Source organism: Ptychodera flava, chromosome 9 (genome assembly GCF_041260155.1).
Source record: "Ptychodera flava strain L36383 chromosome 9, AS_Pfla_20210202, whole genome shotgun sequence".
NCBI classification, from domain to species: domain Eukaryota; kingdom Metazoa; phylum Hemichordata; class Enteropneusta; family Ptychoderidae; genus Ptychodera; species Ptychodera flava.
Genome location: NC_091936.1, coordinates 26,555,427 through 26,581,932, shown reverse-complemented (window position 1 = coordinate 26,581,932; position 26,506 = coordinate 26,555,427). Strand labels below are relative to the sequence as shown.

At 40.3% G+C, this 26,506-nt stretch overlaps 2 protein-coding genes across 2 annotated transcripts in view; both read right to left on the bottom strand.

The window, feature by feature from the left end:
- Positions 1-26,506, bottom strand: part of LOC139140501 (uncharacterized) — a 172,617-nt gene that overhangs the window by 17,960 nt on the left and 128,151 nt on the right. The window lies entirely within an intron of this gene.
- LOC139140499 (uncharacterized) lies at positions 1,601-26,506 on the bottom strand. Its single transcript, XM_070709806.1, has 9 exons — positions 25,790-26,506; positions 23,678-23,731; positions 20,781-20,869; positions 20,134-20,415; positions 9,117-9,221; positions 5,226-5,261; positions 5,016-5,060; positions 4,539-4,652; positions 1,601-2,646 (listed from the first exon to the last, which is right to left on the bottom strand). The coding sequence occupies exons 1-9, from the start codon at positions 26,028-26,030 to the stop codon at positions 2,488-2,490; spliced, it is 1,125 nt and encodes a 374-aa protein (XP_070565907.1). The 5' UTR covers positions 26,031-26,506; the 3' UTR covers positions 1,601-2,487.

Genomic DNA, 26,506 nt, shown 5'->3' with positions numbered 1-26,506 from the left:
ACAACGCACGGATATCGAGAGATGGGTACAAACCATTATACCATATCATAAGAATTCATGGGTGATAAGGCATCGTAGAATCTTTGATTATTGAACGGTACCGATACGTTCATGTGCTATATTCGCTCTTTTCACAGTATTTCGTCTGGGATTCTGCCTGTTTTACGAATCATCAATTGACTCAGATGAACTCTTAAATAAGGCTCCATAATCGAGGTCTGACCAATAAACGGTAATTTTCCTTCAACGTATAGTACACAGTAGTTGATTTTCTTGAACTTGGCTTTGAAGTATTTGCTGTGTATGAATGATTGGCATGTCTGTGGCTTGACCCTTCCTGTTGATTGTTTTGAGTTTTTAGATATTAACTTAAATCAATCATGGTCAGGCGTGCAATATTTCCATCATGTGAAATGTTCTTAGGGCTTTGATTGCACGCTACCAAGCTACGCGTTCCTGTTTTGCAACGATACTTGAAGGAAAGAATCGATTACTCGAGGCGTGACTTAGTTTAGCAAAAAGTTAAGTTTAGAAGGAACGAAATGAAAGTGATTTCTCTCAGCTTTATGTATTACTGAAATAAGCCGCGACAGGTTATACCTGACGATTTTTTTCTTTGAGTTTTGCAGGAAATGAGCTGTATTTCATAAACAGAGCTTGGAAGAGTCTTTGTAGAAGTAAATTGATGATCACTGTTGAGCGTTCGACAATGTTGTAGAAGATAAATACAGCAATTGAGACAGATACATGGAGAAACTGTGACTATTCTTCATTTTATGGCAATTTTACAAATACAGTAACTGCAAACACCGAAGGCTTGCAATTTTTGACATCCCTGCACCAAATTTGATTGTGCCGTCTTGTTCGACAGTTAGTAAGACCCTTTAACTTGAGTGACGGGAGCAAAGAAAGGACAGAGGAAAATCCCGTTTAGAATAATTTACAACTTTGGTCTTGATAAGTTAAAGATCCATTAGCTGTATCTTCTGGCGATTTTTCCGTTATTTTTGAATGAAATGATCACTGGCTCATGTTGAATAGCCTGCCAAATAACAGAGACTCGCATATTATTCGGAAACATTACGTGCCCTACAACTAAATAACATGTGATTTTACAACGAAAATTTCAATTTTGTCCGGACAGAAAATACAAACTGTTGACACGCGAATTGCAACGTAGGCATTCTTCTGCACCTGCGCGAGCTATTTACAGCAATTTCAAAATAAATATTCATTACTTATGCCCGGTACTTACGTCGTAGTCCATTGTCCGAGCACGTTGCGTAGCCAGATGTCTGGCAATCCACGACGCAATGTTGTTTTGATCCGGCAATAAACGTGAACTTGTACATCTGGCGTGATCGCGGCGTCACCATATCTGCGTTCTCCCCAGCACGCTGAGCATGCCAGACATCAACAAACGAGCTCGGAAGGGCAACACGTTTGAACAAAAATTAGCAGTTTTATGTGGCTATAACATCACTAATCATGTTTGTTTCCTTCGTAAAGCAAAATTTTGGTGCCAACGAATATGAGCCTCCAACATGGAATTTTCCGAGGTAAAAAATGGTCAAAAGTTACAAATAATGGCCCTTTAAAGATCGGTCTGTTTCATAATTTGCAATGGTAACGTTGAGCAGACGCATGACTTCAGTGGGGCCACCCCGCTACCGTCATTTTCTCCGCAAGATAACCTTCTGTTGTGTTCTGCTATCTGGAAAGGATGTTTTAGGAATACTTTTTGGCCATTAAAAAAAAGGAACAAACACAACAAAAAAAGAAACACCACTATTTTTCAATGCAGCCTGTACACTTTATGTCGTCCCCTTAAACTTTCTATGATCCATGCGATATGTTTTGCATTCAAGTAAGGATCCACAAAAACACTTGTTGCCGACACATACACATTTCAACCCGATGTTTTACCACTATTATATTAGAGGAATTCCTTATTTTTACCTCACATTGAAATCTTTACCTTACACTGCAGTGCCCTCAACGGCCTAGTCAAACGATGACTATTTGCTGTGCACAACAAACCGTTTAGCCACGGTAGACGGAGTTAGGCTACGCAAAATTAATCTATGGTTTCTGCATGTACGATGCCTAGCAAGGATACCAAAACGCTCCGGCTTCCTCGTTTTCACAGACTTAAAAATAGAATATAAACGCATCGTTTCAAGTCATGTACAGGTTTAAAGTTGTCTCATAATTGACGTCTTCAAGATCATGGGTTCTAACATCGCGGGGCATTTTAGTCATTGTGTTTACATTTAACTTTAGCATCTGTGATAAAAGTTCAAACTTAAATATCTAGAATGATATTGTTCAAAGCATAGTTCGAATTTTCTTAAAGAGAAATGAATGAAGACTGTATCCTTAGCATTCAATAGTCTGTGGATAGTATGTCATATATTTGCATTGAAATCTTATTCTGAGAAACCGTCGATGTGTCATCTTCGATTGTCACAGTAGCTCTCAAACACATCACACCAACTCCTTGAACTTTTCGGATTCCACATATTGACAGAGACACAGTCCTTGTCGTGTGTGGCGCTGTCCTCTGACAGGGTTGCGTAGCTTCTGTTGATTGACTTTCCGTACGTAGTCACCACAAATCTCAGCAATGGCCATTCGCGCTGTTTCCTAGAAAATAGAACGAACCAAGTGACGAATAAATCCCGGAAACACATAGAGATTTTGCATCTGTTTGAAATTGCATCTGTTGGTATTATTAGAATATAGAAAATAGATTTATCCGAAATTTGAACCCTACACATATTATACGACATATTATTTACTTGTCATCATGTATGTCCTATATGCCTTAAATCATATCTGTTACCTCAGATTCATGCATCTAGCAATCCTCAATCAATCAGTCAATCAATAAACTGCAGGATGCATGAAACTTTAGTAACAGATATAATTACTTGAAGTAATTTATGTTATTATTTACAACGCTCTGCTTTTAGCATCGAGCTACAACAGGTTCCGCATTAGTGTATGCAATATATAGTTTATACAAAATATTTTCACGCTACACAACACTGGGGAACCGGACATATAAAAAACGTTATATTGTTAAGTATTTACAGTTCCTTTAAAACAACTTATTCGGGAGAATATACAGTGTAAAATCTGAGGTCTCTTTCGGGGAAGAAAACGGCCAACAGGACAGCATACGTCAATGTACGTCAAAACAAGCTGAACTGATTCGTAGCTCAGTCATATATATATATATATATATATATATATATATATATATATATATATATATATATATATATATATATATGTGTGTGTGTGTATGTGTGTGTGTGTGTGCGTGTGTGTGTGTATATACATATATATATATATATATATATATATATATATATATATACACATATATACATATATATATTTATCAATAATTGACCACGAAATGTCAAAGACCTGGTTTCTTTGTCTCATTCGTGGTCAATTATTGACAAAGCATCAAGTTACTCAAACATAAGCACGCGATGTAATCTTTGTATATCAGAAAAACTGCACATTATCAATGCTGACAAATCTACGCTGTTAAAGTGGCACTCCCACTTTGTAACATTTTTAAAACACATTTTTTTAGTGCCAACGGTCGATATTTGACGTGGCGATTGCACGCGGATCGCGAGATATCGATAAAAACATGTCTTCAAAAAAGTAAAAGTTTGAATTCCGGTGGCCCACCTAAATTCAGCTTCCGAACATCGAACGTTCGGCACTGGGCCATTGTCAACTAAGCTATGGAGTACGAGTCTACACTGACGCTGCTGTACGCCACAGTATACACTTGCCTCGGTGATCAGTCATGCCCTGTGGGAGAAAGCTGAGTCTTTCTGACTTGGTGATAAAACGAAAAACAATTTTTGCTGATTCCACCAGAATTCGCATAGGTGACTAGCCCAGTTACGTGCGGTTGATACATAGCAGCCACCGCCTGGTATGCATTGACGCATACCACGCGCGCGGCGAACCACGCGTACTGTGTGGCAGACGACAAAATGTAGTCATCGGAGGCGGCTAATATTTAACACGTAAAAACTGATGTTTATGTGGTATTGGTTAAAAATATAATACAACTGATTTAGAATAATGAAAACGACAAAAGCTAAGAAGAAGTTTTCAAAAACTGACCTGTGGTAAAGGCATAATGCTGTATATAAAGTCTTCGCAGTGGGAGGTAAAATTGCGTCGTTCGAACTTATTATGGACTCCCTAGAATATCGTCAATCAGCACAACAACAAACCTTCGGGGGATTCCGCGTCATAATCAGAAACGATCGTAAAACTTCGGGATGTGAAAAATACGCTCGGGAAATGACATGTTTTTATCGATATCTCGCGATCCGCGCGCAGTCACCACGTCGAATATCGACCGTTGGCATTAAAAAAATGTGTTTTAAAAATGTAACCAAATGGGAGTGCATCTTTAAACAAACGCTTGGAGTTGGTATATATCACCACGTTCTCCGAATTAACACACACACACATTTAGGAAAAAGTTCCCTTACTTTATTTCCCGATTCCAGATCTGTGGTATCAAGCAAGGGCGTGATTTCTGATTCACTGGTATCATGCTGATTTGCAGCACTGTCTTCAATTGAAGTAACATTAGACTTCGAAAACTGAAAATTTAATGTAAGTTGTTTTATGTTTAGCATTTTACAATACGATTGGTGCTCGGGTACGAAAGTTCAGATAAATACAAGTGGATGTGTACCGATGTCTAGCTAAAATGACCATAGTAATCATTGTGAAATGATTTTCTCTGTACACTCCTTGAAGTCAATCCTCGGTTCAGAGTTTGTAATACTGAACATTGTTCATACTTCTTTGCGATAAAAAGACTGTATAATACGATTTAAAGAAAGCTTGACAGGACTACGAAAGAACCATCTTACGCACACCGACGCACTTGCAATAAGCGCATTCTAACAAAATTCAATACTTAATAACAAATAAAGTTGATGACCTCGACAGAAACATACCTTTCCTCTCGTTTGTTTGGCTTTCAAGAATCTCTCCATGGTATCCTATGGTATTTGTACAAGAATTTGAAAGGTTATTAAGGTTGAAAAATGTAGCTTTCACTGAGCGATGGCGTTGCTGATTTCACTTTGTTGCGTCATCAGCCCATAAACCGTATTCTCAATCGAAAACGAGAGAAATGTGAGACCGAGCTACTTGCTCATACTTACCAAGCACTTTGAGGATTTGAAATAAACCACATGAAGCTAAACAAATGTTAAGAAAAGCGTCACATCGAAATTGCACGTTATTTTTTATTGCACTGATTCTTCGATCAGATATAATGAACGTAAACATTGTTATGTACAATGTTAATTGTGCGTAAGTTCTGATGTTTAACTTTTTTTTTTAACTTTCTGTTATGCTTTTGTCAATTGAATGAATTTTGGTCAAAAATATTAAATTGATTAAATGTGTATCGGAGATTGGGTTACTTCTTTAAAACAGCATAAATAACTCTCAAAAACTCAGGTGTGTAGGAAACAGATCTTGATTTAGCTGATTTCCTCAATTCTTTATCATGAAAACTGATATCGTTACAATATAGGATACTGCTGCGTTTCTAATATAATATTTTCCATAATGGTCTTTGACTCTACCAGTTAAATGACAGGCAAATAAGTAAATAAATAAATAAATAAAAAATCTATATGTTCAATACCGCTGATATGGTTAAAGCACGAAGAATGACAACGACACTATTTAATTTCGTGATTTGTAAACTTCCGATCACTTATTGACTTAATTGAACAATCGGAACAGCAAGAAGAATAAATGTACCCTCCTAAAGCCTTCTAACTAAATCGTTTACTTATGCAGAGTCTCCGTCTGAGATTTGAGTAGCTGGCATGGCCGTTGCTAGGTTTTATACCAAAGTTCTTGTGTTTGTTACTGCAGACGTCTCACTAGCTGTTTTTTAATTGATACCGGAAATTACGTCTTCAAGTCTGTTTTGACCGATATAACTTTTCGACCGATCGACCCACGCCGCCCTGGAAGATATCCTATAATGCATTGCTGTAAGGGAGCGTTCAGTTATTATGGCCGGGGGTGGGCCGGCAAATTCTTCCTGCGCATCAGTCAAAATAAGTGAACCCCCCCTACCCATTGTACCAAAAACTTGATGACCCCCCCCTTTCACGATGACAAAAAATTCATGACCCCCCTCGCATTGCTTGAGTAAAGATATGGAGCAATAGAATCCCCCCAAAAAAGAGCTTAGATTTTTTCAAATGACCTTCCTTACAAACTCAAAAGGTGTTAAAGCTCAGATTTCCACTTCTGACATGCTATAATTTTGAAATTACCCTTTAAAGGGGTTGGACAGAAATTACTGGAGGATCGCAATTTTTTTTGCAAGCGTGTGTGTACAAAATTTTGATATTTGGATTTAATTAAAAATCAGCTGTTGATAATGTTGATTCACCATACATGGTATACATATATTTTCTCATACATGTATGAGAAATCTATGTAATACTTATTCAATGCAAAACTATATCTGTGCATTTATAGATATTTGATAATTTACATGAATGTACTTAAATGAAATATGGTTGTTACAACTGGCATGTGGACAAAAAGTTTGACCTTAGAATTTCACCAAAAATGTTCATCCACTATACATTGGAGTCTATGAGGAAAGTATGAATATTTTTTTCCAATACAAAAATAGGTAAACCCATGTATTTATGTACTCTCGATTATTGATGTCAATGTACTTGATTAGATTAGGGTGGTAACAAATGGATGTGTTCGCCAAAAATTGGATTTTGGAATTATACCAAAATGTAGATTCACTGTACATAGGAGTCTATGAGGAAAATGAATAATTTTTTTCCAATACAAAACTATCAAAATCTGTGTATTTATAGACATTTGATAATTCATTTTAAAGTACTTAGTTAGCCTAGGATGGTTAAAGGTTGATATGTGTGCAAGAAATTGGATTTTGGAATTTCACCGAAATGTTGATTCACTATACATTGGAGTCTATGAGAAAACTAAGAATAATTTTTTTACAATGCTAAACTAAATTAATTTGTGCTTTTATAGGTGTTTGATAATTGATACAAATGTACTTGATTCAAATAGGGTATTTAAAAGTTCAGATGTGGACAACAATTATGATATTGTAATTTAACCTAAAAGTATAATTTCACTTTTCATGGTACTAGTAGTCTCAGTACAGGTAACTGTTAAATAATTTTCCCTGACAAACTTGCTATATCTCTAATATGTAAGTAATAGGAATTGTTCATGGCCCTCAGTGCAGTGAGCTTGATTTACAATAAGACAAGCCTCAGAGTTGTCAAGTCAAGATGTTCATGTGACAGATATTTATACTTTTGTTCAGATTTACAGGTGAATAACTTCAGAGAATGAAATCATGCAACGAATCATTTTTATCTCCCAGAAAATTTCTGAACACTGAAACTGCTTTTTGACGGGACGGATACTTATGAAAATTAAGTGACCCCCCCCCCCTCTGAGCTGTTTGAAAAATACATGACCCCCCTTTGCAGTTTTCAAATTTGAGGTGACCCCCCCTGGATTTTGCCGGCCCATCCCCGGCCATAATAACTGAACGCTCCCTAAGGCCAACGCCTAAACCGGAAATAGGCTCATTTGGCGTCAAGACACCAAGGCGAGCGGATCGGCCTCGCTCATCCAATCTTGCCGCATATGGCAAGCAATTGCGATAATGACGAATGCCTTATTTCCAAAAATCAGTAAATGACATGCTTTATCCATCCCCACTTCAGTATGACACGTTCCCTAGGGCCCTAGTCAGTAAATGACAATGGGGCCGGGGTACCCCAGGCCTCCCACAAGTATCAGATTGTTCACAGTCCCGTGGATTGCTGTAGCGAAGCCAGCCGCGAGCAGTTTTTCTCACAGAAACAAGTTGCATAATGTACTCAGTAAAACGTTGTCAGGTACATGTAACATGAAAAGTGACTGAGATCGAAGTGACTAAGGCACCGGCATTGATTTGACCACAAACAACGACAAGAGGGTGTGAATTACTTGGGTCGAAACGGACAGGGGTCGAGGTGACCTGCTGCCCCGGCACCCAGCTGCAGGCCTAGCGGCCTGGCTATGTTTACATAAGGCGTCCACATTTTAGAAAATCGCTAAAAGTAGACAGAGAGAAAGCCCCTATTACGTGAAAACGCTAGGGGTCGCTAGGGGTCGGATGACAGTTTGACACATTTCGTATCATTAAGAGTCGAATGATACTACATTGACCGGGTTGACCATATGACTTTCATCAAAAAACGTCCGGGGAAAAGTGATTACATTGGATGTTTGACCAAACTTTACAAAGCATAAATTTTTCGATTAAAAAATTCATGTGTAGAACCAATGAAAATTCGTAAAAAAATACCACTGCCTTGTACATCAGGCAATAAAATGTCGTAGGCGTGAAAATGAGTTTACTAGAAAATACATAATGGCTCTTAAAATTAGTTTGAAAATTTAGCGTCTTTACCGCGGTATCGCTAGATGGCCGTCATTTTTGAAGCGAAGATGAAGTGGTGGATTCTGGGATATCTTCCAGGGCGGCGTGCGATCGACCAGGCTGTCAATATGTTTCTTGTCGGGATACCGGAAATTACGTCATAATGTCCTGTCTGTTCTAACAAGCTTAAGTATCACTTTTTGACCAGGCTATCAGTATGTTTTCTCTTCGGGCACTAAAACTGACTTCTTAGCTGAGCAAACGATTAACCGGTACCACCTGCTGTTACTTGAATGGTGAATAACCAAATCCAAATTAATATGGTAATGTAGCATTAAATAAGACGTTCTTTTCTTGACAAGCTATAAAAGCAGTGCCGTCACATTTGTCTGTGATGTCCAATAAATGACTTTCACTCTCATTGCAACTTGAAAACAAATATGCCGCCAATATCATACATTCTTACTGACGTCACATGAGTAAACATGGCCTCTTTCACCCATAGAAGGAAGAATGAAATTAGTGATGACCGAGTATCAACTATCAAATATTAACACAACAATACATTCTCAATGAAGATAATGGTAAAGGATACCCTTTTCTCCGAACAACGACTGGCTCTCATGTATCCCATGATTATATCGTAACTGAGAAGGTCGTAGTTCACAGCTCTTTCAGCCTTGTGTCCCATCCTTCTCACCTGTAACGAACGTATTCGGGATAAAATAATGATTTCGAAGTCACAATCATCGCGTAAAGGTACGTGAGACAGTTGGTCACACTATTTTCGTTATTAGGGTCACTGAATCGGGAACGGCAAAATTAATATTTCTACCAGGGTGTTGGAAACTTTCATGCATGCAATAAAAGTTGGAAACAACCCTATGTGTTCTGCAGTAAGGCTAGGCAATCACAGGTCCAGTAGGCATAATTTGTGATGATTTTGTCCTATTATTATCATAAAAAATAATTATGAATATTAATAAATTATTAATATGAATGTTACAGAATATTAAAACTTTTTTACACACAATGTCGTCTAGTTTGTGTAGATGCCATCTGGAAACTCCATTGTTTTGATAATTATGATTATGAATAAATTATGATTATGATTAATAAAGTCATATTTTACACATTGTAATGTGCTTATGTGAACAACCCTCTGGAAACCCTCATAAAGTTTCACAATCTATGCCAAAATATACAAGTGACACCATTGCCCAGGTTTAGTCTACGGCGAGAGTTACCATTGCCCAGGTTCAGTCTACGGCGAGAGTTACTACACAGTGTATATAATGAGAAGGTAGCCAGCTCCACTCGACAGTAAACTGACATACCTATGAATTACCTCGTTTTCTTCACTTCTGCATGTTGATTCTCAAAATTTCTCCCGGTGTTGGCAAGTCCATAAATCAGCCATCAAATCTACCTAGTTTTGGCCACTTAGACGGAAAATTTGTGAAGTTTGGGGCTGCGAGAAGGTATATATCGCCTATGAAATGATGCTGCCTTAGCGGAATCGACAGCATCCGGGATCTTTTAGGGCCGTTTGCGAAGTTTGAATGTAGCCGCCAAGCGGGGCCGAGGGCGGAGCCATGATTTAACGTTATTAGATATGCTGACATAATTGATCGTACGGCCAATGAACGCTCGTGACCTTTGATTAGACCTCTCATCAGTTGACCCGAATGTACATGTGTCTGATCAACATCAAAACGTGGAATGAGTTTCATTTCTCTAGTGGGACGATGTGTTTTTCGAACTTTATAGCAGTTGTAAGGTTGCTCCAAAGCAGCTTACTGGGTATGCGATCAATGGAGGTGGTAGCTTCAGCGAAACGGGGACAGCATCAACTGAACAAACACCGCAGTAGGCAGCTCAATAGATTGCTGCGATCGTGTTTGCCAGCATTATATACACCTTATCCATATTATTTGATGACACCGTCATCACGTACGTCCATTACAAACGTCCAGATGAAATTCCGACGACAGTGAGCACACCGTCATCAACTGTGACCGACTCCTCTGCCCCTCTTCCGCCAAACACATCAGCGACTAATCCGTAGCAATTAAATGTTTCCACTAGCTGTGATATTTGACCGTGGCGGTGACCTTCGATTTGAACGCGTTCGCCGCTGCGATATCACAGCTAGGTTTCGGTATCTACCTATTCCCGAAGAACCTCCGCCATGTGCACACCGTACCCACAAATACCTTGAATAGCAAGGAACACGACAAACACTTCTAGGCTTACAAACGTGCTGACATTTTCTTGCCCGTTCTCGTTTCAAAATTTTAGTGTTTTTTCCATAGACCCTGCTGCATCCGTGTGTAGCGTCAATTGTTTTTCCCGAAGACAGAAAGTCCTCGCTTCAGTTTCTGAGTGTGATAAAAGTGCAGAGCTTCGGTTAGGATTTCCAAATCTGCGTAAGGCTGTCCGCAAATTGTTTTTCTATTTGCGTAAAATGTACCAAAAATGCGTACAACATGACTACATGTAAGTACCTATATATAACCGCTGTCTACGCGATATCGAAAACCGGTTCAAAAGTCAATGAATAAAGTGTTCAATAAACAACATCAGTGACAATGTTTTTTCTTTGATATTAGTTTCACAATTTGTTCTGTTCTATTTTCTGCCGACGATTTTCATTTCTTACTAGGCCTAATTATTTAGACTACAACTTCCCACTATTGCCTTCGCTCCTTGACCAATCATCGCTGCTCTGAAGTCAAATTCACTTAGTCTCGGGCCTTCCATGGTTATCACCATCAGATCATTTAGATCAGGCATTGTCACTTAGACAGCTACGTTTCGATTTTGTAATCCTGTTTTGGGTACTGAACCCACGCGCTCACACGTGACAGATGAGACTGGAATCACGGCTGCAATTATGGCCAATTTTGCAATAATCTGGAATAAGTTTGCAGACCGGCATAAAACTATTATTTTTAAGTTTGCGTAGCATTAACTTAAACTTGATATTCGACTAGGAGATCTTCAGGGTTTACAAGTATGCATTGGGCGCAGCGAAAAAAAACCATTTTTTTTTTGCAATAACGACGAACTCTATTGAACTTGTTACATTTTTATTGGTACAGACTTGAAGGAAAACGTGATTGACAGGATGTAGGACAAAATATTAATATTACTAAATTAAGAACATTTTTATCTGCAAACAATTTATTTTATAGTCCTGGATAAACTTCACATTGAAGGGAAACTACGTGTGCTCATGTCTTTGTTACAGAGACTGCGCTTTTTAATGCGTATCGGATTACGCAGACGTCATTTTACTTTGCGTACTTCAAAGTAATAACATGCTTGAAATACGCAGGATTTTGCGTTAACGGAAGCTCTGTAATAAAACTATTGATAATATTATTAAAATTTTACTTTTTCTCAGTATTTTTTGCTAGACATGGATATATTTGTCTAGCATATTCATAAAAAAGTAACAGGTCCTCGTAACGCCAGCACGCGTACGCCTTTTCAATAAAAAAGATATCGATTTCAAGGTACATTGTCTGTGCTTTGTCTGTAAAACACGTCCGTGACTGTGTTTTTAATATTTTGTTGGGCAGCAAAATAGACGACAGTCAACGCTGCCTGTATTTTCATTGTAAATCTCTGAAAATCACAAGTTCAATTGGAAGGTGACTGCGTACGTACGTACGCTGTTTTGAGGTCTCCTCGCCAAGTCGCTGAACTTGACATATTTTCACAATGTCAATCTATCATAAACAAACGCATCTGCAACCCGTCATCCGTTTGTAATCACACATACATAGCTTGGACCGTTGACTTGAGGCACCTCCATCCTTGGACAGACCATGAAGTAATCGTACAGTGTAAGTGTAACTTTCATGTGTAAAAAAGGTCACGAGCGTTCATTGGCCGTACGATCAATTATGTCAGCATATCTAATAACGTTAAATCATGGCTCCGCCCTCGGCCCCGCTTGGCGGCTACATTCAAATTTCGCAAACGGCCCTAAAAGATCCCGGATGCTGTCGATTCCGCTAAGGCAGCATCATTTCATAGGCGATATATACCTTTTCGCAGCCCCAAACTTCACAAATTTTCCGTCTAAGTGGCCAAAACTAGGTAGATTTGATGGCTGATTTATGGACTTGCCAACACCGGGAGAAATTTTGAGAATCAACATGCAGAAGTGAAGAAAACGGAGGTAATTCATAGGTATGTCAGTTTACTGTCGAGTGGAGCTGGCTACCTTCTCATTATATACACTGTGTAGTAACTCTCGCCGTAGACTGAAACTGGGCAATGGTAACTCTCGCCGTAGACTAAACCTGGGCAATGGTGTCACTTGTATATTTTGGCATAGATTGTGAAACTTTATGAGGGTTTCCAGAGGGTTGTTCACATAAGCACATTACAATGTGTAAAATATGACTTTATTAATCATAATCATAATTTATTCATAATCATAATTATCAAAACGATGGAGTTTCCAGATGGCATCTACACAAACTAGACGACATTGTGTGTAAAAAAGTTTTAATATTCATTTATTAATATTCATAATTATTTTTTATGATAATAATAGGACAAAATCATCACAAATTCTGCCTACTGGACCTGTGAGGCAATAACCAAAGTAGTGAAAATATATTTCGTTACATGTAAAATCTGATGGAGCTTCAACTTTTGATGTACGTGTCTGTTTGTAAAACAAACTTTCTTCTACTACACCTCGAGTAATGACAAAATGCATGTTGTTTTCGAAACACCGGACATCAATTCTTGGCCTTTCGGCCAGAGGTCCATATATCTTTCTTTCATAAATTTGACTTTGTTGTGTGTACCAGTGCTTTACTGTCTGTTATGTGCTGTTTTGTGTCTATGTTTATTACAATTGATAATGTATTACGAATTTTGACCTAGTGTGTTGGATTATGGATGTGTATGATCGTGATTATTCTAATGTAAAATGGGTAGATAGTCCATGTAGCCGACACGAATATAGGGGTACACGAAAATTATGCTAATGAGTTCAGGGCAAATATGGTAATGGGGGAGGGGGTAGACTGTAGCCTACACGAATATAGGGGCACACGAACATGGGGAACTCTGAGGGGGCTACGCGGGGGCTTGTATCATGTTACAGAGTTAGCCTTGGGGAACCGCGCGGGGGCCTGTATCAAGTTGCGTACTTACTTAGTTACAGAGTTAGGCTGGGCCAACTACGCGGGGGCCTGTATCAAGTTGCGTACTTACTTAGTTACAGAGTTAGGCTCGGGAAGTATGCGGGGGGCCTGTATCAAGTTGCGTACTTATATAGTTACAGAGTTAGGCAGAGGGAACTACGCGGGGGCCTGTATCAAGTTGCGTACTTACTTAGTTACAGAGTTAGGCAGAGGGAACAACGCGAGTGCCTGTATGAAGTTGTGTACTTACTTAGTTACAGAGTTAGGCTTGGTGAACTACACTGGGGCCTGTATGAAGTTGCGTACTTACTAAGTTACAGAGTTAGGCTGGGGGAAGTGCGCGGGGGCCTGTATCAAGTTGCGTACTTACTTAGTTACAGAGTTAGGCTGGGGGAAGTGCGCGGGGGCCTGTATCAAGTTGCGTACTTACTTAGTTACAGAGTTAGGCTTGGGGAACTAGGCGGGGGCATGTATCTAGTTGCGTACTTACTTAGTTACAGAGTTAGGCTGGGGAACTACGCGGGGGCCTGTATCAAGTTGCGTACTTACTTAGTTACAGAGTTAGGCTGGGGGAAGTGCGCGGGGGGCCTGTATCAAGTTGCGTACTTACTTAGTTACAGAGTTAGGCTTGGGGAACTACGCGGGGGCCTGTATCAAGTTGCGTACTTACTTAGTTACAGAGTTAGCCTTGGGGAACCGCGCGGGGGCCTGTATCAAGTTGCGTACTTACTTAGTTACAGAGTTAGGCTTGGGGAACTACGCGGGGGCCTGTATCAAGTTGCGTACTTACTTAGTTACAGAATTAGGCTGGGGGAAGTGCGCGGGGGCCTGTATCAAGTTGCGTACTTACTTAGTTACAGAGTTAAGCTTGGGGAACTAGGCGGGGGCCTGTATCAAGTTGCGTACTTACTAAGTTACAGAGTTAGGCTTGGGCCAACTACGCGGGGGCCTGTATCAAGTTGCGTACTTACTTAGTTACAGAGTTAGCCTTGGGGAACCGCGCGGGGGCCTGTATCAAGTTGCGTACTTACTTAGTTACAGAGTTAGGCTGGGCCAACTACGCGGGGCCTGTATCAAGTTGCGTACTTACTTAGTTACAGAGTTAGCCTTGGGGAAATGCGCGGGGGCCTGTATCAAGTTGCGTACTTACTTAGTTACAGAATTAGGCTGGGGGAAGTGCGCGGGGGCCTGTATCAAGTTGCGTACTTACTTAGTTACAGAATTAAGCTTGGGGAACTAGGCGGGGGCCTGTATCAAGTTGCGTACTTACTAAGTTACAGAGTTAGGCTTGGGCCAACTACGCGGGGGCCTGTATCAAGTTGCGTACTTACTTAGTTACAGAGTTAGGCTGGGCCAACTACGCGGGGGCCTGTATCAAGTTGCATACTTACTTAGTTACAGAGTTAGGCTGGGCCAACTACACAGGGGCCTGTATCAAGTTGCGTACTTACTTAGTTACAGAGTTAGGCTTGGGCCAACTACGCGGGGGCCTGTATCAAGTTGCGTACTTACTTAGTTACAGAGTTAGGCTTGGGGAACTACGCGGGGGCCTGTATCAAGTTGCGTACTTACTTAGTTACAGAGTTAGCCTTGGGGAACCGCGCGGGGGCCTGTATCAAGTTGCGTACTTACTTAGTTACAGAGTCAGGCTATGGGAACTACGCGGGGACCTGTATCAAGTTGCGTACTTACTTAGTTACAGAGTTAGGCTTGGGGAACTACACGGGGGCCTGTATCAAGTTGCATACTTACTTAGTTACAGAGTTAGGCTGGGCCAACTGCGCGGGGGCCTGTATCAAGTTGCGTACTTACTTAGTTACAGAGTTAGGCTGGGCCAACTACGCGGGGGCCTGTATCAAGTTGCGTACTTACTTAGTTACAGAGTTAGGCTTGGGGAACCGCGCGGGGGCCTGTATCAAGTTGCGTACTTACTTAGTTACAGAGTTAGGCTTGGGGAACTGCGCGGGGGCCTGTATGAAGTTGCGTACTTACTTAGTTACAGAGTTAGGCTTGGGGAACTAGGCTGGGGCTTGTATCAAGTTGCGTACTTACTTAGTTACAGAGTTAGGCTTGGGGAACTACGCGGGGGTCTGTATAAAGTTGCGTACTTACTTAGTTACAGAGTTAGGCTGGGCCAACTACGCGGGGGCCTGTATCAAGTTGCGTACTTACTTAGTTACGGAGTTAGGCTGGGCCAACTACATGGGGGCCTGTATCAAGTTGCGTACTTACTTAGTTACAGAGTTAGGCTGGTGGAACTACGCGGGGGCCTGTATCAAGTTGCGTACTTACTTAGTTACAGAGTTAGCCTTGGGGAAATGCGCGGGGGCCTGTATCAAGTTGCGTACTTACTTAGTTACAGAGTTAGGCTGGGGGAACTACGCGGGGGCCTGTATCAAGTTGCGTACTTACTTAGTTACAGAGTTAGGCTGGTGGAACTACGCGGGGGCCTGTATCAAGTTGCGTACTTACTTAGTTACAGAGTTAGCCTTGGGGAACTGCACGGGGGCCTGTATCAAGTTGCGTACTTACTTAGTTACAGAGTTAGGCTTGGGGAACTGCGCAGGGGTCTGTATCAAGTTGCATACTTACTTAGTTACAGAATTAGGCTGGGGGAAGTGCGCGGGGGCCTGTATCAAGTTGCGTACTTACTTAGTTACAGAGTTAAGCTTGGGGAACTAGGCGGGGGCTTGTATCAAGTTGCGTACTTACTTAGTTACAGAGTTAGGCTAGGGGAACTAGGCGGGGGGCCTGTATCAAGTTGCGTACTTACTTAGTTACAGAGTTAGGCTGGGCCAACTACGCGGGGGCCTGTATCAAGTTGCGTACTTACTTAGTTACAGAGTTAGGCTTTGGGAACTACGCGGGGGCCTGTATGAAGTTGCGTACTTACTTAGTTACAGAGTTAGGCTGGGCCAACTACGCGGGAGCCTGTATCAATACGCGGGGGCCTGTATCAAGTGGCGTACTTACTTAGCTACAGAGTTAGGCTGGGGGAACTACGCGGCGGCCTGTATGAACTTGGTACTGGGTCCCCGCATTCTTCCCATAGCCCAACTCTGTAAGTATGTAAGTACACAACTTGATCCAGGCCCCCACGTAGTTCCCATAGCCTAACTTTGTAACTAAGTAAGTACGCAACTTGGTACCGGCCCCCGCATAGTTCCTCCAGCCTAAGTCTGTAACTATGTAAGTACGCAACTTGATGCAGGCCCCTGCATAGTTCCCCCTGCCTAACTCTGTAACTATGTAACTACCCAACTTGGTACAGGCCCCTGCATACTTCTATCAGCCTAACTCTGTAACTATGTAAGTACACAACTTGGTTTAGGGCCCCCGCGTAGTTCCCATAGCCTTACTTTGTAACTAAGTAAGTACGCAACTTGATACAGGCCCCCGCGTAGTTCACCCAGCCTAAGTCTGTAACTAAGTAAGTACGCAACTTGATACAGGCCCCCGCGTAGTTCACCCAACCTAAGTCTGTAACTAAGTAAGTATGCAACTTGATACAGGCCCCCGCGTAGTTCCCATACCCTAACTCTGTAACTAAGTAAGTACGCAACTTGATACAGGCCCCCGCGTAGTTCCCATAGCCTAACTCTGTAACTAAGTAAGTACGCAACTTCATACAGGCCCCCGCGCATTTCCCCAAGGCTAACTTTGTAACTAAGTAAGTACGCAACTTGGTACAGGCCCCGGCATAGGTCCCGTAGCCTAACTCTGTAACTAAGTAAGTACGCAACTTGGTACAGGCCCCCGCATAGTTCCCTTAGAGTAAATCTGTAACTATATGTAAGTCCCCCCATGTACACATTGGAATGTGTAGGACGCTCTCAACCAGTCCCATCTAAGTTCATAACTTAGTACGCAACTTCGTTCAGAGGCCGGGTTAATCAGACGTAGGTAAGGTAGTAATATAGGTGTAACAACAATCTTGCTTCTACTGTGTAATGGTGTAACTTTAGTTGATACTTGACACATATATACTGGAACTCCGGCAAGGCCAACTTGTAACTCCGTACACATGCATCTAATTAGCATGTCATTATCGGCTACATGGACTGTCTGCCCAGAGTAAAATGCCATTGTTGACATATGAATTTTTGTGCAGAGTAGAGTCCCTTTGCTAATAACAAAGTTGCACGTTGTGCAGTTTGTTCTATTGCTATCAAAGCTTAATACTTTGTTCTTCACATACTATGGAGTGACGAAGAAGGAGAAAAACGCATTTGTTTCACAGAAATTATTAACGGGTAGGGCCTACAACTATTGTGCCTCAAAGCAGAATGCACTTCGGTGACAGATATTCGGACTCTAAAAACTTATACAATATTCTTTTAGCCTACAACTTGGGAGGGCTTATTTTGAAGCTAATGGAGTAAAAAAGGTTTTTTACTGGTTTAGTTTTGTGAAAATCGGGAATTTTATTTTCCTCCATAGAGATAACACAGGGATAGCGGCCATTTTGAATTCCAAACATCGGTAAATATTACGTAACTTGTTTCTCTTGTACCACCAAATTAGCATGTTGACGACAAATTTATAATCTTGATTTTGGAAGAGAATGGTGAAAAGTTTGCTTGAGGAAATCAGAGCGAAAGTATAATTCACTCATTTTCGACGCGCAAGCTACCTTTAAAAGTGAAGATTTAAAGTTGACATTCAGGCGCTTTATTACATGCCTCGAGGTGACTGCAAATCAGTGCATTGATTTGAATAGGAAAATCCGGGATGTTAGCGGGTCGGTGAACGATGTACTGACCGGTTTCCATGGTTACCCGGGCCAGTGAAGCCTTTCGATGTTTTCGATGTCAAAGTAGAGGCTTAACGCTAGATGTAAAATATCCATGCGCGCACTGCTATTTGGACTTGCGTTAAAATCTGTTTGATGCTGGTCTATAATGGTGAAATTGTTTGGAAATGCCCTGCATGTAACTAAATGTTATATAGCATTGTGAAGAGGCATGTAATAAAAATATTATTGCCCGAATACATGGTTTATGTGCCCTCGCAGCAGGAGACAATTTGCCCGACGCCAGGAGGGCCAGTGAAGCCTTTCGATGTTTTCGATGTCAAAGTAGAGGCTTAACGCTAGATGTAAAATATCCATGCGCGCACTGCTATTTGGACTTGCGTTAAAATCTGTTTGATGCTGGTCTATAATGGTGAAATTGTTTGGAAATGCCCTGCATGTAACTAAATGTTATATAGCATTGTGAAGAGGCATGTAATAAAAATATTATTGCCCGAATACATGGTTTATGTGCCCTCGCAGCAGGAGACAATTTGCCCGACGCCAGGAGGGCCAGTGAAGCCTTTCGATGTTTTCGATGTCAAAGTAGAGGCTTAACGCTAGATGTAAAATATCCATGCGCGCACTGCTATTTGGACTTGCGTTAAAATCTGTTTGATGCTGGTCTATAATGGTGAAATTGTTTGGAAATGCCCTGCATGTAACTAAATGTTATATAGCATTGTGAAGAGGCATGTAATAAAAATATTATTGCCCGAATACATGGGTTTATGTGCCCTCGCAGCAGGAGACAATTTGCCCTCCTGGCGTCGGGCAAATTGTCACCTGCTCTCGGCCCCTAAACCCATGTATTCAGGCAATAAAATATAATATTGTATGGCATCGGCGGCAGTTGATACTATGGATTTATGTACTTTGTTATTGAACAAGTAAAATTCGACTGAATAAGAAGATAGGAAGTGGTGTACAACACATAAATACTCAGAATCTGTTTTCACATTTGGCACTATGCAATTATCAGTTTTCATCGTGTTGTGGGTATCTTCAATTCAATGATTACATTTTGACTTTAACAATTGCCTAGCAATGTGACAGAAGAGTCGGAGATATTGCTAATCGCTAAGCCAGTTTTGTTGGAGTCAGTGAGATGCATTGAAATGCATATACTCTTTCACAGCCTGCGACGTTATTGCAGGCCATGGACAAAAGCAGCGAGTTTGCCCAGCAAATCGTTTCGGGGCGAAGGCCCTTCTAGCGGGCGGGCGAGGAGTATCAGTCAGTTGGTTCTATGAGCCTGCCGATGGAAAGACAAAACCAAAAGTGGCAAAAAGGTGGCAGTTGGAACTTTTGAAGTTTGCAGATGCCTTTTTTTAAAATTAAGGGGATGGGGCCGCTGGGTGTGTTCAATATACGTGAGCATAGAACATTTACCTCTAAACAAAATCAAATGGCTGGTGCCTCTGTGCAACTCAATGCAATCATATTCTATGTAGGACGCACGTTTTCGCGTATGTACGTATACGCATGTCCGTCTATCTGCCTGACTGTCTGCGTGCACGCACTATTTATGTGGTGAATGCATTCATATTTACATGTACTGATGCGATTCAATAGTAATTCGTCACCGACGTATACGTTGCTGACCCCAAAATTAATTATTTTATACTGATTAGAACAGGCCTTACCACGAAAAAAGATGCGATCAGCATGATCTCAAGGACAATTCCGAGACAATAAACCACGAAACTTGTAGGGTCGCTCTCAATGCCAGTAGCCCAGGGAAGGACGCCTTCTGATAGAATACCCAGGTAAAACACCGTTTGACCGAGGATATACAACATTATCCCCACAATTGCAATGATACGCAATATCACCAGAGTCAGGGATTGAAAACAGCAATAACAACAGCGGTATAGAGTAGTTTCACGTAGGGTCTCAAAAGCACCATCGATGTCTTCTTTGGTGACCTGCAATGGTAAGCAACCAGTTGTCTTTCAAATCTTTGCTTCTGCTTGACAGCATTGAAAATTTTAAATTGAAAATTCACTTTTGTATCTTATAACCTACTGGCTTGTGGTGGCTGAACGTTTGTGTAGAAAACACAACAGCTTGCTGAAGTGTAAAATGCAAGTGTCAGGGAGAAATTCGACTTTTTAACGTCGATGTCTATTCCTTAAAGCTCAATATTCGGTCCACTGTATCCTGATATTTAACAGACCATAGGCCAAATAAAGAACGGTATGTGAAATAAACCTCCGGTGATAAAATTGGCACCACCAACATATCTGAAACTTTATGATTTAGAATATTCATCACGAAAATGTGAAGTTACCCTTATTCCTCTTGAAGACATCGTGTTGTAGACGTCTGAAGAATCCAGGTTAGACGAGAATCGAGCAATAGTCTTGCCATTAAATTTGTCTGAAATAAAACAGCCTTTGTCAGATACCTTCATGGGTGACGTTAACTGTTTCACATATTTAATTTCTTAGAATATGACGATGTCATGTTAAATGAGTCAGAGACAGCAAAAACCCCCTCCAAAAAACAATCAAACAAACAAACCAAACTTTCTCTCTTAGGGAGAGTGTTCTAAAAAGAGTCAGTCCAACTACAACCATAGAAACAACACGTAGAGTGCGGGAACACATCAGGATCATGGCATAGATAAATTAATAAAGAAGGCAGTTCAACCAGTACTCCTTGTCTTCTAATGGTCTTTATTTAAAAAATACCGATGTTTCGGCAACACACAAGTTGCCTTCTTCAGGGCAAAAGCTGACAAATAAAAATGAGCACAAACAAAAGTAAAAACAGGGCTGGTAAAAAGTAAACAGAGTAAAAACGAAATAAAATGAGAATTACAATACTTATGAAAACTGGAATTACAGTGAGTGAAAAACCACAGCTACAGTTGTAAGGAAGGAAATTAAAAATCAGTAGTGATAAAAAAAACAGTGAAAAGCGCTATGACTAAAAATTAAAGATCAATAAGCCTTTTGAAACAAGCAGGGTGGTTGAAACAAAGTTACAATGGAATGAAAGTGACCTGGGTGCGGAGAGTGGAACTATACCAGCTGAAGTGGAGGATCGGAATGAGCAAGTTCATGGTGAAGGGACTCCTAAGACGGAAAAAAATAGTCTGAACTAAGGGGTCCCCTAAGTGGTTGGAAAAGGTGACGAGTTGAAACGCGGGAAATTAGCTTTATCGTATCGTGATTGGCAAAATTGAAAATACGATCCTTAATAACACACCCCTCCAGCCCACACAATGGCGTAGATTTATTGACGACGTCAGTTTTATCTGGATCCATTGCCTCTCTGCTCTCTTGAAATTCCACCAACACTGCAATGAAATACACCCAACCATCAAATTTACCATAGACATAGCTCCAAACACTTTGCTTTCCTAGATAATGATATGTCGATACAAAACAACTCTATTCATACTTCGATCTACTGTAAACCCACAGATAAACATCCCTATCTCTGGCCAACATCCTGCCATCCTAAACACACGCACAATTCAGTCATTTGGAGCCAAACTCTCCGTTATCGACGTATCTGTTCAGACACTTCAACTTATGACAAAGAAATAAACAAAGCCATTCCGGAAGTACCTATCACAGCCTTCAGACAACCTCCAAATCTTAGAAAAATTCTCAAAGGCAGACCTCAAAAAATTATCACATCAGCCCACAACAGGTGAAACTAAACGCTGCAGCAACTGTAATCAATGCCGATTCATTACAGAAACCAACACTATCACCAGCTCTACAACAGGTAAAACCCACAACATCATCGGCAAAATCTCATGCAACACCCGTAACTTCATTTACATTATCACCTGCCAAAAATGTTCAAAACAATACATTGGGGAGACGAAAAGAGAACTCAAAAGACGAATTTACGAACACATATTCACAATCCGCAGTCGTAAACCCACCCCAATCTCAGAACATTTCAATCAACTCGACCACAGTTCATCACACTTCCAAGCTAGTGGTTTACACAAAGTACACACCACAAATACCCGAAAAAGAAGACTATGTGAACAAAAATACATTGTAGAAATTGACACACTCACAACCAAAGGCATTAACCAAAGAGAAGGATAAAGCTACTTTCCCGCGTTTCAACTCTTCACCTTTTCCAACCACTTAGGGGACCCCTTAGTTCAGACTATTTTTTTCCGTCTTAGGAGTCCCGTCACCATGAACTTGTTCATTCCGATCCTCCACTTTAGCTGGTATAGTTCCACTATCCATACCCAGGTCAGTTTCATTCCATTGTAACTTTGTTTCAACCACCCTGCTTGTTTCAAAAGGCTTATTGATCTAATTTTTAGTCATAGCGCTTTTCACTGTTTTTTTTATCACTACTGGTTTTTAATTTCGTTCCTTACAACTGTAGTTGTAGTTTTTTCACTCACTGTAATTCCAGTTTTCATAAGTATTGTAATTCTCATTTTATTTCGTTTCTTACTCTCAGTTTACTTTTTACCAGCCCGATTTTTACTTTTATTTGTTCTCATTTTTCTTTGTCAGCTTTTGTCCTGAAGAAGGCAACTTGTGTGTTGCCGAAACGTCGGTATTTTTAAAATAAAGATCATTAGAAGACAAGGAGTACTGGTTGAACTGCCTTCTTTATTAATTTCTCTCTTATTCAAGTCAATAATTTACAGAACATGCGCAGTACTGACCATTTGAAACTGGTAGTATGCACTACTGAGATTTAAAAAACCCACTAAATTACTGCATAACTCCTAAGGCCAAACGAACAATATTTGTGTTTGCTGTAACCCGACCTACCCCAGAATCCCGAGACCCTAGATACTTTTTCGCATTATCAAAATCTTTCGAGTAAACTCCCTTAATTGTGCCGTATTCTCTGGGTCTCTGCAAACAAAAATAAAAATTAAAAAAATTCCCCCGACCTACTTACCCAAATTTTTGGATGCATGTCACAGAAACACACATTTTTTTTAAATTTTGGCCAAAATATCAAACATGAAGTCGATTGAAACATGTCACAATGATTTTTAACACAATATATTTTTATACTTTAATTAAAAATATGAAACGACCTCTAAAATGTATATATGCATATATCATTTTCGATTGAATAAGTCTGACATGAAGACATTTCAGACATCCTGTGATAGTTTGTGACTCATGAACGGAGAAAGCAAAAGCAAAACAAATTAAACGATATGAAATCAGAACGTACCGGCTTCGTGACCAAATGAAAACAGTTCTGAAAGCGTTTCATTTTCGGTGTTATCTGAAATGGAAAATAGTACCAGAGCATGTTGTTACGCTAATTGACCAGATAAGTTGTGATGTTAAGGTACTTGACCAGAGGCACGTCCGAAGAACAATCTTTGTAAATGTTATTGCTAACTATGCAAATCATCAAAATAATGTTAGGTGAAAGCGTAAAAAAGTTTAACTAGCATATATATTGTAATACAAATATGTGTTGTGTTATATATATATATATATATATATATATATATATATATATATATATATATATATATATATATATATATATCCATATTTTCCATATTTTCAATCCTCAACAATGTGTAACAGTACTCTCTGTGCCCAAGTTCAGAGGTTGCCATAAAGCCATTATGGTGATAACCGGGAGGGCACATTGTATACATTTCGTGTCTGTCGCTCACTGCTTTAATAGTAGTTAGAGCACTCTGAGATTGTTGGGCAGCCTCTTGCGTAATATAATTAGGGGCGTTCACTGTTGGCACTATGCTTCGCTCATGGTACGTATTGCCGTTAGAGCACTCTGGTGAGTCCATATTTTCAATCCTCAACAATGTGTAACCGTACTCTCTGTGCCCAATTAGTGCAGAGGTTGCCATAAAGCCATTATGGTGATAACCGGGAGGGCACATTGTATACATTTTGTCTGTGTGTGTATATATATATATATATATATATATATATATATATATATATATATATATATATATATATATATATATATATATATATATATATATATATATATATATATATATATATATATATATATGCCTCAACATTCTACAACAATCGCTGATTGAACGGGGTTACCCTCACAACCTCGTCAAAGAACAAATAAATACAGCGAAATCAATCCCCAGACCGACTCTCCTTCAGTACAAAAACAAACAGGGAGACTGTCGAATCCCCCTAGTCTCGACATATAATCCCCGTCACCCTAACTTGAAATTCATCATGTCCTCGAACCTCCCAACACTCCATAAGTCATCGAGATGTAAAGAAGCCATCCCTAATATGCCAATTATATCATATCGACGCAATGTTAACCTCACAGACCTCCTTGTCCGCTCGAGTATTAACAACGCCGGTGAATCCAGCCCCGGTTTCACCAAATGTCAATCTACGAGGGGTTGCAACATTTGCAAATACACCCTCAATACATCACAGTTCCAAAGCACGGTCACAAGAAAACATACACAATCAGAAATGCCATCAGCTGCAACAGCAAAAACGTCGTATACCTCCTCACATGCCAACGCTGCCATAAACAATATGTCGGGGAAACTAAAACATCTCTCAGACTTCGTTTCAATAACCACCTCTCCTCAGTGCGTCATAAAAAAGATACTCCGGTCGCCATACATTTTAATTCTGATCAACACAGTATCAGTGATATTTCAATAATTGGCATCATACAAGTCAATAAACAGGATGACAAGCTACGCAAACATTTAGAATCACAATGGATCAAAAAACTTGACACACTGTCTCCAGCTGGCCTCAATATTCGCCCAAAATTTACATAGCCTTTAACAGCGCCCCCGCCGTGTGACATACCAGCTTTTGAATATTTAAAGGGACCCCCTGGACTTCAGCGCGCCAATTTCCAGCTCTCGGTGTAGGTCCAGACAGTTTTGGCCGTACTCACAACCTCGAGGTTAGTCTCTCTCCTGTCATTTATGTACATTTACAGATTTTCAGATACTTGTAACTCCACATTGCTCGTTTTCCTATACAATTCAACCATTGTAATTTTCATTCGTACTTTTTCTGTAGAAAACACCTGAAGAAGCTCTAAATTTAGAGCGAAACTTTGTGTTTGAGGTATAATAAATACGTTTGGAACCTAACAACCAGGTGTGATAGTGTGTGTCAATCCAAGTTTCTTCTATCTTCACCCCACTCCACGCTCCACTGGGGATCACCTGAATTCCTACAGTTTGTTATATATATATATATATATATATATATATATATATATATATATATATATATATATATAGAGAGAGAGAGAGAGAGAGAGAGAGAGAGAGAGAGAGAGAGAGCCACACACCTGTTTTCAGTATTTCGAGAAATTTCTCCCAGAACTGTAGGTCTTGAACTTCAAGATATGTCAAATGGGATATGAAATCGGGAATGATACAATCATGAAGCAGCACTGGAATTACAACTTTCTGTTCTCTGAAAAGATGCTCTCTGAGAACTATCTGCATTTCATATCCACACCATGGACTGCGCAGAAAGTCGGGAGATAACACCAGAACAGTCTTACGGCTCATTTTGATGCAGTTCATGATGTTGGTTGTGATGGCTTTGCCACCGATAAAATCCTTTGAGTCGTAACTGCACTCTATACCACACTCTCTTTCCAATCTCTCTGCTGTTTGAATCACCCAGTCTTTGTCCTTGCTGCTGTAGGAAAAGAAAACGTCACACTCGGTAGATGTGACGTCAGGGTCGGCGGCGGCTTTGTCTGTAACGTGCCCAACTTGCTTCAACCACAGAGTAAGATACACAGAGTGGCAACACCTATTGTTTAAGGCGTGAAGCGGTTACGTAAGCAATCCATGTTTGCCTCGCCTCACGAAGCTCTTGGCTCTCTTTTCCGAAGAGTGCCGACCATGCACCCTTCGGTAATTTTCGGATTTTCACCAATTGTTAAGCGAAAGTATGTTCGACAAAGTTTGTGTTGTTGTTGTCGTGTGGTGCTGATCGGAATTGATGTGCTGGCAAAAACGGGAATGTTTTGAGCTTCAGGAAAGTGGGTTTT

Excerpts from the sequence above, each read along its gene's own strand:
- LOC139140499 (XM_070709806.1), bottom strand. The coding sequence starts at position 26,030 with ATGAACTGCATCAAAATGAGCCGTAAGACTGTTCTGGTGTTATCTCCC. Across the intron at positions 20,416-20,780 it reads TGTCTTCAAGAGGAATAAGG|GTCACCAAAGAAGACATCGA; the intron begins GTAACTTCACAT and ends TTACCATTGCAG. Across the intron at positions 9,222-20,133 it reads TGATCGCATCTTTTTTCGTG|GTGAGAAGGATGGGACACAA; the intron begins GTAAGGCCTGTT and ends CGTTCGTTACAG.